General features: G+C 40.5%; 1 protein-coding gene across 1 annotated transcript; it reads right to left on the reverse strand.

Annotated features, from left to right (window-relative positions):
- Positions 1-703: 703 nt before the first annotated feature.
- TIGAR (TP53 induced glycolysis regulatory phosphatase) lies at positions 704-12,592 on the reverse strand (the record flags this gene model as incomplete). Its single annotated transcript, XM_080364023.1, has 6 exons — positions 704-1,159; positions 1,633-1,743; positions 4,246-4,323; positions 7,822-7,943; positions 10,160-10,197; positions 12,561-12,592. The coding sequence occupies 6 exons, from the start codon at positions 12,590-12,592 to the stop codon at positions 704-706; spliced, it is 837 nt and encodes a 278-aa protein (XP_080220149.1).
- Positions 12,593-13,047: the final 455 nt, after the last annotated feature.

Raw genomic sequence — 13,047 nt, forward strand, 5'->3', positions numbered from 1 at the left:
ACTATGTGCACATGAGGTTCCTGGTTATAGTTAAAAATAAATACTTTGTTTGTGTACAGTGCTCTTCAACAGAGGTCGCAGCAACACTAACAATTTCTTACAAAACACTCCTGCGAGGTAGGTATATCATCATCCCCACTTTACAAATGGAGAAGAGATCTGCTCAGAGTCTCACAGCTATTTAGTATCAGAGCCTGGAACACACCTCCTGGCTCTGTACTGAAACTTTTCACTAGGCAATGCTCTTTTTTAAGTTATACTATTGCATTCAAAAAAGTTATTTTAAGACAACATATATGTTTAATATTACAATATAGCATTTTGTAATAAAACAAGAATACAGTATAGCTCATCTTTGACGTACCATTCCTCTCCCCTCCTCAACTCTTTTTACTGGGAGATAACAAAAAAATATATCGGCTAACAAAAATAAGTTTTTAAAACTATGCACTGTAAGAGCACATATGAAGGTGACTGGAAGTATTATGTTTCTGTTTATAAAGAACATTTGTGTTATTTCTCTAGTGCCAACTCGTATCGGGTACTAGTGCCACACAAATCCTTTTAAGATGGTGAGCAGTTGCATGTCTTCAGTTTTGCAGTTTAATGTCAATAACTCCACTCAGTCTCAGTCACTACTACAGATACCTCTCCCAAGCTTAGTATAATGGTGATATAAAACCGCTTCCCCCTATAAAGACTCCTAAAACACTTTTGAAGCTACACATTCAGCTCCCACATCCACTAAGTGAGAGTCTTGATTAAGACAAACACATGTGATTTCAGGTTTTAACAAATTTCCATTTTCAAGTTTTACAATGAAGTGACTAACTCCTGTATTGGGACTGACCGAAGACAGTTGAGACTTTGTTAAATTTGTTGGCAAAGTACAGTTGAGATCTGAAACAAAATAACCAATCCAGTTCCTCATGTAGGCTCCATGACTCACCACTAATATATTGGCATCTAATATTTTAGAAGCTCCACTGTTATCAGAGCTAAGTTCTGCTTCACTACAGTGATTTGTCCAAGGGAAAACTAACTGTTCTTCAGATGTTCCTGAGCTGCTTGCTGCACCATGCATGTCTTGTTCTTTCTGTTCCAATCCAACAGCTAGCTGACAAAGAAATTCAAAAAAATCCCTTGCACGTTCTCTTACCTAAAGAGAAAGATCAGAAGAGTACATTATGAAGAATGCAAAAGACTTCAGCTTTCAGAAATCTGAGATATAACTATTTAAGTTAGAAGACAAACATTTATCACAGACAAGTCTCAGAAATCAGTAAGTTACTGAATGCTGTCAAAACTCCTCTGCCCTGCAAAGCCCAGGTTGAGAGCAATTGCCATCATCCTCCTGCAAACAAGAGGAGTCAATCTCAGAACCTGTATTTTAGTTCTAAAGAGATTCCCTCCCTGGCAGCCACTGCAATCAGGTGAAGTATCGAATCATAAAATACTAGCTTGGAAGGAACCACAAGGATCATCTGGTCCAACCTTTAGTGTTTTTAGCTTGGAAAACAGCTACCTTTGGTAGGGCTAAGCTCTCAATAAGATGTTCTTAAGTGCACAATAGTTGCATCTACATTGATGAAAAGGCCTAGAAACTAGAACACAAATAAATAAATATCATACTTCATCCAGTGTTTCTCCTCCAGAAGGTGTGAATGAAGGACACTGCTCTCCAGCAGCCTTTGCCATAGCCTTGAGGTCAGTCAAAGGCCTTCCTTCTGCAACTCCGTATTTCTGTAAGAGGCAGGTTACAAAAAGCAAGTTTAGCAAGATACAAGAAGTCTCCAGTACAGCTTCCAAAGCGAGCATCTCTTAACGGCTTTGTTTTCTTGGATTCTCAAGCATAATGAGCAGGCTTAACTACCTCACAGATTTTATCCCAATATTGGGGGAGGAGGTGTCTCTGTATCTGCTATTTAAGTATATATATATATATATATATATATATATATATATATATATATACATGCTGGGTAGAGAAATACATTAAGAGCAGCATCTCGCTTGAAGTACTACCATTCAAAACATTACCTCCAGCCTGATCTTTGCTTTGACCTTTTTTTATACATTCTTGACACCCTTAGCATATAAAATTCAGATGTCTTTGTAAATGAGGTCACATTGCAAAAACCTCTGTTTGTAGTGGTTCACACGAAGATAAATTCCATTTACTTTTCATTTGCAGAAAGACCACAGGGAATTACCTTTCACAAGTAAAAAACCAAATAGTTCTTCTACAGACCTCTGAAATCTCCACAACCAAGGAAGAGTCCATTTTAAAAACCAGAATTTTTGAAAAAGACACACAAACACAACAACAAAACCAATCAAACAAAAAAGAAGAAACAGAAGTTGTCCATCCATTAAAAAGAAAAAATAAGGTCTCCTCCTGTTTTTTCAAGACATATTACTACTGCAGACAGTGTTTTCAGAAAACAAAGCAAAAAAGATCTTGAAGACATATGTTAACAGACTCAGAGAACATGCAATTAACTGCCTTCAATGGTATGTTTATTCCCAAGATGTCCAAATGCAGAACCCATACATACCAGCTAGTTATTCTGGATCACTGGAAGTCTCATTATAAAACATAATATTTATTATCTGTAATGTATTTTACAAGACAGATACACTTGGATGTCCGTTACAATTTTTGACCCTGAAGATCTTTCCAAGGCACACCACTAACAATGGTAAAACAAATGAATGTTTCTCTCTCTGAAGATTAATTCTTCACTACCACTAACAGATGAAAAATATATTCAAATGGAAAGCCTTGGTGTTTCCTTGAAATGTTGAAAGACAGTAAAAATGCTGCAGTTACGATTAATATTTTGAGAAAGTAGGAGCTGATGCTATACTGTCACTCAGTTACACACATTCCAGAAATCCAGATGTTGGCGAATAGGATACAGACACATACTCATTACTGAGGCTTTTTTGACTTCTGTGTCACTATCCACTTGCTGTGGATATGCAGTTAGCTGCCATAATAATTAATTTCTTACAGTCTTCGGAATTTAAATGTAATGAAACATATTTATTTCAGCCTCTCAATCCCTTTCTCAAAAGCAAAATATTGGCAATTTAAGAATACTAAAATATGAAGAGATAAGTGCTCTGAAGCTGCTGAAAATTAAATTCTAATCTTAAATATTCTTCTAGTATTCTCTCATGAAAACAAAAGCTTGAGAGAATGAAACTTTCATAATAGGGTCAATGACATATGTTCTTTTAAAGGACTTTGCTTCTTTTCATGCAATTCAAACTTAATTTCAGTTATCCAGAGTAGCAACTTAAAACTTCTGGCCTCCAGACACTGTACTGGCATTTCTATGCATCCATACAAACATCACGAAAGGGAAAAAAAAAGAAGTAACAGAGACTTGAGAGTATTCTTTCTAAAATACTGTATCATGACCCATAATTTTTTGAAAACGTCATGTGGTAAAACAACTAAAGACGACTGGGTGGGCATTTAACTTGCTGGTTTCAGAGGAAGAACAAGAATTTCTGACAGAAAAAGATCCAAATAGGAAATGCTACAACCATGTTCTGCTACTTAAACACTTATTTGCCTGCTGGCAATATGCCATCCCACTTTTGGTTTTGTAGCATTTCCTTATTTAAAATTCAGCTGACACTCTCAGTGTAGGATCTGAAGGGTGATTCATAGCAGGAGAAACTGTCAGAATCTGAGTTCGTTCTGATAAAGACCTAGTTAAAAACAGACCAGAGGAATAATTATGAGCATTATTAGGCAGTGAGACTAATCAGGAAAGCAGATTGTTTCATGGGTAGCAGAGAGCTTTCCTGTGGTCTCTGTGCAAATGAAGAGGTATGAACAGCTAAAAAGCCAACATCGACTTGTGCCATCAGGCTAGAAGAGCTAGGCAGAGGGAGTCATCTCTAACACTCTACATATGGTGTTAGAAAACAGAGACAAGTTTTTTATTACATTTAAAACAATCCCCTCTACATGCAAATCTTACCTTACTTAAATCATTAGAACATTACATTTACAGCACTAATCACTAAATTTTGGCTTTGCCTCATGATTCTGCAAACTTGTAGTACCTGATGTGAAAAGTTCAGTTTTCAGTGATTAAAAACACAAGAAATAGTGGTCTCCACTGTTAAATCTACCATTTAATAACACAAGATACACATCAGCAGTAAGTTACATTTTCGACCTGTTCAGTGTTCAATATTAAAACAAACTCTTTTGGCACTTACTCTCTCTCGAAGTCTTGCATCATACTTGATTTCCAAATCTTTGCAAAACTTATTTTTTCCTAGAATTGTGGCAGCAGTCTAAAAAGTGAATATACAGTCACATTATCAACCTGTTTTCTCATGTGACAGATAACACCATCTTACAACACCACAGTCACTGTGAATCACATTAGTAGTACCTAACAACCCTAACAAACAAAATAAAAAGATTTTCAGTCATTTCTGTCAGAACTGGATATATGACCTGCATCAGGTCACAAAAGGCAGAAAAGCTGCAATCTTCTGAAATTTCTTTCACAATTCAAAGTCCAGAATAATTAAGGACAACTAGCAGCCATGAAAGTTGGGCAGCAAGATGCAAAGCAGCAGTAGGATTTACTGTAATAAAAGCCACATCTTCTCTTGTTACTCACAAAGCAATCACGGTGACACATTCTTTACACGTCATACATGATTCAGACTCAAAAACCATATATTCCTAAGAACTGAACAGTTAAAGCCACTGCAAAAAACATAGCATCTCCCAAATGAAATTACTTTTTGGCAAGTAGCTACTTAATGCACCTCAGAAATCAAATACTCTTGAAGCAGTTAAGAGGCAGGAGGTTGTTTTCTGGCAACATACTGAAGTGTCAGCCTAAATGTTATGAGGAAAAAATAGCCTGGATGGTTCACTTGGGAAAACAAAAAAAAAGTCTCAAGCTGTATTCACCTGCCTTTTGATAGCATGGCCAAGAGACAGAGAAAACCCAAAGGGCTTAGTTTGCTTTTAACAAGTCTGGACGTCTTGACTTTCGTGCAATGTATTTTTTTTTCCTTCCGAAGAAGCATGTGATTTTGGGGGTGCAGGGAGGGCAAGACAACTGATCAAAAGGAAATTCTGATGCTACTTTGGAAAAAGTATTGCCTTATACAGACTCTAGTGTGCTGGCTAACTTGCTCCTGTTCTTAGATGCACTGAAGTACGGTACTGGATTGACATACGGTTTTGACTGGTAATATCAGATGGAAGTCTCGTGCAAATGTCCACATCCAATTGAACTGACATTCAAAGCACTCATTTTGAAAAGGCTCCTTGGATTCTGGCAAATAAGAAGCAGCCTTGTTGAACTAACAAGATTTTATGACCTATTTAATGTATTGCTTAGGAAAGGCTTTATGTTGCAACCCTGAATTTCTGTCACAGAGTAAAGTCAAAATTCAGAGAGGGTTGAATAAATTTCCTTGTATACATGAATAGCATAGTTAATTGTATGATTGTATCCTGAAATTTCTCCAGGACTCATTCAGTACATAGAATAGACAACATTCACCTATTGAGCACTAATTCACACTCTGAACTGCAAATAAAAATGAATTTTCATTTAATGTGCTGAAACCAAAATCTGCCCTGAAGAAGACATTTAACTTCCTCTCATCCTTCCTACACCATCCATTACCAGAACACCAACATGGTTCAGAAACATTATCACTTTATACATGGAAAAGACTCAGAGATTTATTTTTTTTTCTCAGTTCTCAGAGCTCAACCTGTCCCAGTTCTGAACCAACCTTTAGCACTGCAGGGCTCTTTTCCCAACAGCATGAGCATCTCACAGTAGGGCCTCATAATAGCCTGCAGATGCTGCTGTTATGCTCTGTTAAACTTACAAGTCTTACGGAGTTATGCTCTGTTCACGCCACATCCCAGTCTGCCCAACTAATCTATTTTTTATTTTCACGGTGCAGGTCGGCCTGCTAATTCCTGGACCTAGTCTGGGACCTTCCCTCCTAGGCTTATTCTTTCAAACAGGTTTCCCTCCAAAGCTTCTCTCTGCATTTCCTACACATGCTCACTTTGCATCTGTTTTTACTCTCAGGATTCCTGCTCGGCTAGTACCACTCTTTGCATATACTCCTGTTTTCTCCTATCCTGCCCAGGCTTGGATGTCCATCTGGCAGCCACGGGCAGTAGCGAGAGGACGGTGTACCACTCCTGATTCCAGTAACCAGTACACACCCTGACTACAGCCGATGGAGGAGATGCTGCAAGGAAAACTAAACTTTACCACTAACAGTTTCTTTAAAAAAACCAGGTTTCTTTCCACTTGTGCAAGGGAATTTGTGCATTCCTCTCATACTTGAGCTATGAAGTGACAATTTAAAAGACACTTCTTCATAGATATTTAGCTACCAAAAAAAAAAAAACGGGAGTTCCAAGCTAACGGAAACTGCAGCTTTACACATCTTTGGAAAAACTTCTGCAAAGTCTGGATAGCTTGTCAAACAAGTGGCAAAACACATTTCCTTTATGCAAAGGACAAATTCAGGTCTGTCTTCTACATTACAAGAGTGCAAATGCTTCTCATGGAAAAGGCTGTCTGCAATACAAGGAAAAAAATTACTAACATCACTCTCAAGCAGCTGAGCATTCAAAATCAACTCCCCTATGGCAGGCACATAGCACAGACAGTCTTAGAAATGTTATAATGGACTACGAATGTTTTTGAATTATAATCACTGCCATTCACACACTTAAATGAAGCAATGTGTCAGGCAGTTATTATATATTTAAAAAATACCTCATTATTGCACTCCTCCCTCCCTCTGTGGTTTATTTTCTGCCTAAGTGGTGCTGCTACAACAGTTTATGGGACTGTGCTGCAAAACTGATGAGCAGTATTGATGATTTAAGTTTTAAGAAAAAAAAAAAGGGGGGGCGATTTATACCAGATTCTGGCGATCTGATTTACAGCAAGACTTCATAGACTTTTGCAGCAAGGCAGCAAAGCAAAAAGCAAGCAACCACCAGGGCTATCAAGAATCGCTTACTAGTTTCAAGCACATGAAGTCTCCTGAAATCATAGCATCAGTAAAAGAAGAAAGAATTAAGGATAAGGCTTCCACAGGAGACAGGACCTTCCTGGAACAGCTGATCTATGCCTCCACATTTAAAAGTTCAACTTCTCTAATTTTTTGAGTATTTTGCAAACTTGTACACAAAACCATATATAATCTCACTCAGTAATTAACATTTTTTTCCAATTTAATTAAACTATTAAAGTAGTGCATCAAGGTGAGAGGTGTGATATTACTTTCCTGGCAAAATCCAACCACTCTGCATATTTAATGATCCTTGTACTGAGTTTACAGCAAAAACTGATCTTGCCTGTACTGGTCTGCATTCCTCAGAAAAACACAGCATATAGCTGCCATGCATGACAGCACAAAAATATCACAGCAAATTTGGTTTGTTTCTTCAAAGAAACTGATTTCAGTCTGTGTTACCTCTAAGTCCCAACTACTCCTTTAGCAAGAACATACACACATAAAATAAAGGCAAATCCATAAGAACAACACTGCACGACACCCTGCAAAGCAAGATGGCCTTCACTGCTTCCTATCAGAGCTGTTTCCATTGAAATTCCCTCACACATAGAGACTGCCTTGAATTCTACACAACTTAAACTGCAGTTCTAAGTCCATCAAAATAGCTTTTGGCTCTCTGTCACTGTAGTATTCTGGCATCACCAATAGCAAATGAATGTCAAATTCTGAAGCTAACATTTACATTCAGTTGCTTCAAGAAGCACTTACCTGCTTTGCTCGAAGGAGGTCACTTGAAAAGACATGAGTAAACTTCACATTACTGAGAAATACACCAGCAGCATCCGCTTGTCTGAAACCAGTTGCAGAGAGCGGTTCATCCACTCCTTGACCTACAAAATAAAAACCCATCAACATTAAGACATGCACATTTTAGATCATTTAGCAGCTGAGCAAGCATGGCAGCAATAAAGAATCTGCTCGGTCGTAAGAAAAATGTTCCTCCTTCAATAAAGTCAACCCTTAGTAGAAGTCACTGTTCCTCTGGTGTTCCCTAAACTCTGCCACACAAATTGTATGAAAAGAAGGAGTAAAGGCTAGGAAGACAGAAGTATCGTTATTGATTGTATTTATATTAATGTATATATATGACAAATTTAAGCACAAAACAGAGGCCTATATTTTCTAAATGTAAGTAGTCATTTCAAATCACTTGTCTTTTTTAAAATGGTCACTGGTAGGCCTCCTGCAAGAGGAATCTCACAACCAAAACTCTGTAAACAGATTTGTTGATTGTAAATAAGAAAAAAAGACAATATAACTGAGATACTGTTGTTGATCTTAAAATACATATATGGAAAACGTATGCACATGAGGAGAGTCACATCCTGACAAACATGAAATGCCTGCTCCTCCTCATTCCTTAACGTTGACAATCCCTTGAAGAAAAAAGGCAAGAAGAGATTCTGTGTAAAGCGGAAAGCAGCACACACTCTTTGCCAAAGACAGTTTCACAAGAATTTTACAGCTGATGTAAACACAATCTGTTGTGGTCTCTTCCTCTCCCCTACTCCACCTTGCACATTGACGCTTATGCTCATGCAGCTGCATAACTGACGGAACAAACCTAACTGAAAAGCAGTAACCTCTCCGAAAGTTGCTTTCAGCCAGAGTAGTCTGTGAAACTTAACTGGCCGCAAAGCTCTAGGGCAGCACTGAGAGAGCCAACACTTTGGTAATCCAGCTTGAATGAAACAGGTGTGCTCCCGTCACAGCTTAGAGTCTGTAGGAGAACCAAGAACTGTGCCAGAGGGACAAACCTTCAACAAATTGCTATGTCCACACTTGCACCACCTATTTTACTTTTGTAGGAAGCCGAAGTAGAAAGCATGTAATTCTCATTAGATCCAGAACAACAACAAAAACATTTTGCACCAAGCAAATGAACGATCATTTATACCCTTCCAATAGTAAAAGACAGGACACCAGAAGTCCAGAACTTGAATTCTGAACACTTCATCTGTAATTCAGCCATGTGAGAGCTTGTACCCCACTATGCTGGCATAGGTCTTACACCTCTCAAAACACAAGATGCACATGCTTCTCTAAGAGTTGGCAATGTTCACATTGAAGAAGAACCCACTACATGTCATCTGCCACAGAAGACCAGGAAATTAAAAAGACGTCATTGGTACTTCTAAGAACATAAAGTGTGGGAGTATTTATTCACTTTATTAGTAACATAAAGCCATGTTGCAAGAACTGTACATTGCAATGTCAAAACAGAGGTAGGAAAATCTGGAAGAGTGATTTTTCCTCATAGCATGCAGCATCGTATAAAGTTTATTTATTCAGAATACAACTTCACTAGGTTCCTTGTAGCAGTGAGCCTCAGTTTTCCTACAACAGACATCCAAGCAGCTCAGTGTTTTCAGTTCTGGATGTACCAGCCAGCAGTCACTACGGAGAAGTCTGTTTTGAAATGTTTTGTCTAAAGACTGCCTTTCTAAAAAATATGAGATTGAACAGTTCAAGCATTTAAACAACCTTCACTTTTCATTTTCATTCTTCCTTGCTCTACTGTAGGTTTTTTTTTTCCTCAAGTGACAGATAACCTTCTTAAGGCAATAGACTCCTTTACAACGTGACCTTTATCTATCCTTCTGCAGCTCCTTACCAGCTCTACCATATAAATGTGCACCTGGCTGGTTCTTCACCAAAGCTGCAGCTCTCACTTCTCACATGAGTCCCAGGAGCCCTTTTCCCAGTCTTCATACTTCTGAAATTTAACACAGTGCTATGGGACATTGTGGCATCCCTAATAACAGGTGCTGCTATCACTTCGATTACAGGTAACCTTTTTTTCCCATTTAGAAAAAGGAACTATTGGAATACTATTTGTTGACATTCTGAGGATACCAACTTATAATCTTAATAGTTCTATACAGCTATCAAGTTAATGTCCTGGCTTACAAATAAAGTCCTTAAAGTTTGCAATATTATTCCATAATAATAACTAACATTTCAGTAGTTGGTTACAGGATTTCTCATTGTGAAGGGAAGAATAAATTTCCATCTCTAACAAGCTAGTAGAATAACTGATACTAACCTTGCAGTATCTTGTCTTTGTTGAATCTTGTTTCTCCACTGAAAGAGATTATAAACAAAAAAAAAAATCTTCACTCAAAACAGTTTTAGTGAATGTTCAAAACCATTATTGTATTAGATACCGACAGAAGACAGCAAAGTCTGAATATGAAAGTGAGATGAAGTACAGCACAGTCTCTTTACAAAATATGTATTTGAAGACTTCACAATAAACCAAAAACATTTTCAAACAGTCAACTCCAATTATGCAGTCAATATTTACTAAGACAAACCTACATGGAATAAAAGGAAGGAAAGTAATTTCTTAAATGTATCGTAAATGCATTATAATTTATGTACTACAACAATGCCTTCATGCTGGAGAGAAGGACGATGCAGGAAGACTCTGAAGTCCTCTTACAAAAAGCATGTACTAGATAACTGGATGTGTGCTTTAAAGGGAAGCCAATTCAAGAGATTATTAAAGATAGCAGCAGAGCAGGCTGCACACCTTGAGGTAACACACAGCATTAAGAAACGAGAGATGGAGAAAAACTACTAGAATGCACATCACCTTCTTCAGGAATTAAAATATCTTATATTGAAAACCATAATTAATGGTATTTCAAGAGAATAGTGACTAAAACCATGTGTAGATTTATTCAGGAGGGAAAAATCTAACAACTAAACTCAACATGAACGAAGTTAAGCATGCTGACTTTGTTGAGACTCCTCACCTGACTAAAATGTCACGTGCTTAAGTTTTTGCAGCACTAAAGCCAAGTGTGCTGCTTAGTTTTTATAGAGAGAGCTATCACCACTGCTGGGCAGAAGGCCTCAAGATGAGCCACGAGTAGGTAACCGATCACAGAAGGCCAGTATTTTTAAGAGAAAACACTATTTTAGTATGCTTTAAAACTCTTTCCTGCAGAGGGGGCGACAATTTAATTCTTCAGGCTCTACCCACTTCCTGACAGTTACTCCCAGCCTCCTGAGGAAAGTGTGGCAGGCTGGACAGGGTCCATCCCACTGGTCATCAGTTGGAGCAGAATGGGCACTTTTCCAAGTAGCACTAAGATAACAGAGCATACGTAAGTACAGTCTAATGGATGAACTCCCATTCATTTGCTGGTGAATGAACTGGGATCTTCCTGAATTGTTTGCAAGAGTCCCACCTAAAGATTTCAAGTTCATCAAATTGTTTCAGGCTCACGTGTCTTCTAGCTGCTGTAAAAGTAAGGCTGCAACTAGAGCTCCAGATCAGCAGATCCAGGTCTTTAAGGGAAGTCAAGAGTAACTCTTACCAGGAGGAAAATTAGAAAACCAAAAAATAACTCACTGATTCAGTTGCACTGATCAAGTATTAAACTGTATTATGTTATCTTCTTCTTGAAATAGAGCAAAAAAAGAAATTACACGGTCAGTAGAAGCAAGGTCAGGCAACATGAGACGACTACAGAGGACTACTCTGGGTTCTTCCCCCAGAGGGTGGTGGAGCACTGGAACAGGCTCCCCAGGGAGGTGTCACAGCCTCAAGCCTGACAGTGTTCAAGAAGAGACTGGACAACAGCCTCAGACACATGGTGTGAGCTGTGGGGTTGTCCTGTGCAGGGACAGGAGTTGGACTTGATGATCCTTGCGAGTCCCTTCCAACTCAGGATATTCTATGATTCTATGTTAATGAGAAGAAAAAGTTTAGCTTTCATAAAAATTAGAGTTAACTGTCAAACGCAGGAAGCCGGATCTACTTCGTCTAATTAGTGACAAATCTTTGTCAATATCCAGTGTAGCTCGAAAAAAACCCTCGTGTTGCCAATTTTAACTAAGTCACAAACACCAATCCATTAACATTTCACAGTAGAAACGTTAGACTAACATTCCTAAATGAGTGGTGCCCCACCAGAGAGCTCTTGGCAGGAGAAAGGTCTTATGACCGGTCACCCAAGAGTTCACAAATAGCACTTACTGCTGTTACGCACAACCTCACACTTCCATCGATACTAAACTACGCTGACATAGCTTAACCCGCCCGGAGCAGACTCACGCACCTTCTCACACCTGCGAACACCGGCGGCACTGACTGCTCAGCCCCTCCCAGGTCAGGCGCCTCCCAGCCCGGCCCACAGCGATGCCCCCGGGGCCGCAGAGCGCAGATACCCCGCCTGCCTCAAGGGCCGGGCCGGGCCAGCGCTCACTCCGCCCGCGGGCTCCCTCCCGCCGCAGCCCCGCCCGACCGACATGAGGCTGTTACCCCTCAGGGGGCCAACGGACCGCCCGTTATCGGGGGGCACAAGGGCGGGAGCGGAACTCCGTTGACGCCACGGCCCGTTCCGGCACCGGCAAGATGGGGGGGAGGGGAAAGCAGCGAGGAGACGGGGAAAGGGCAACACCCGGCACCGGCGGGGGTGTGCGGCGGTACTCACTGCCGGACGACGGTCAGCCCGAAGCGAACCATGGCGCGGCCGCGCAGACGTAGCCCCAACCTCCCCCCGCCCGCCGCCGCGGCCTCCTGCCCGCACTGCGGAGCCCGGCCGCCCCGCGCCCGCCGCTGACGTCATGGCCCCGCCCCCTGCCGTCCCGAGGAGGCGGTGGGTGCGCGGGGGCGGGAAAGGGCGGCAGAGCGTCCTCTCCGGGGCAGTCCCCAGCGCAAAAGGGTCCGGTGTGTTCCGCCACCCCCCGACCCAAACAAAAGCAGCTGCCAAACCTCTTGCCGCAGGGAGTTGATCAAAAACTTGGTTGCGTCCGCTGCCGGGTGCTCGTCATGACGTCACGCAGGTGCTCAGTCGCGCCGTTACCTGCCCGCTCTCCCAGAGGATGATCCACTCCCTTCTGCACGAAACACGCTCGGCGCTGCAGCGCACGCGTTCATTGCCTTAATGTTTGGCAGAGGCTGTGGGGAAACGTGCGAGT

The sequence above is a fragment of the Nesoenas mayeri genome, assembly GCF_963082525.1.
Source record: "Nesoenas mayeri genome assembly, chromosome: 1".
NCBI classification, from domain to species: Eukaryota; Metazoa; Chordata; class Aves; order Columbiformes; family Columbidae; genus Nesoenas; species Nesoenas mayeri.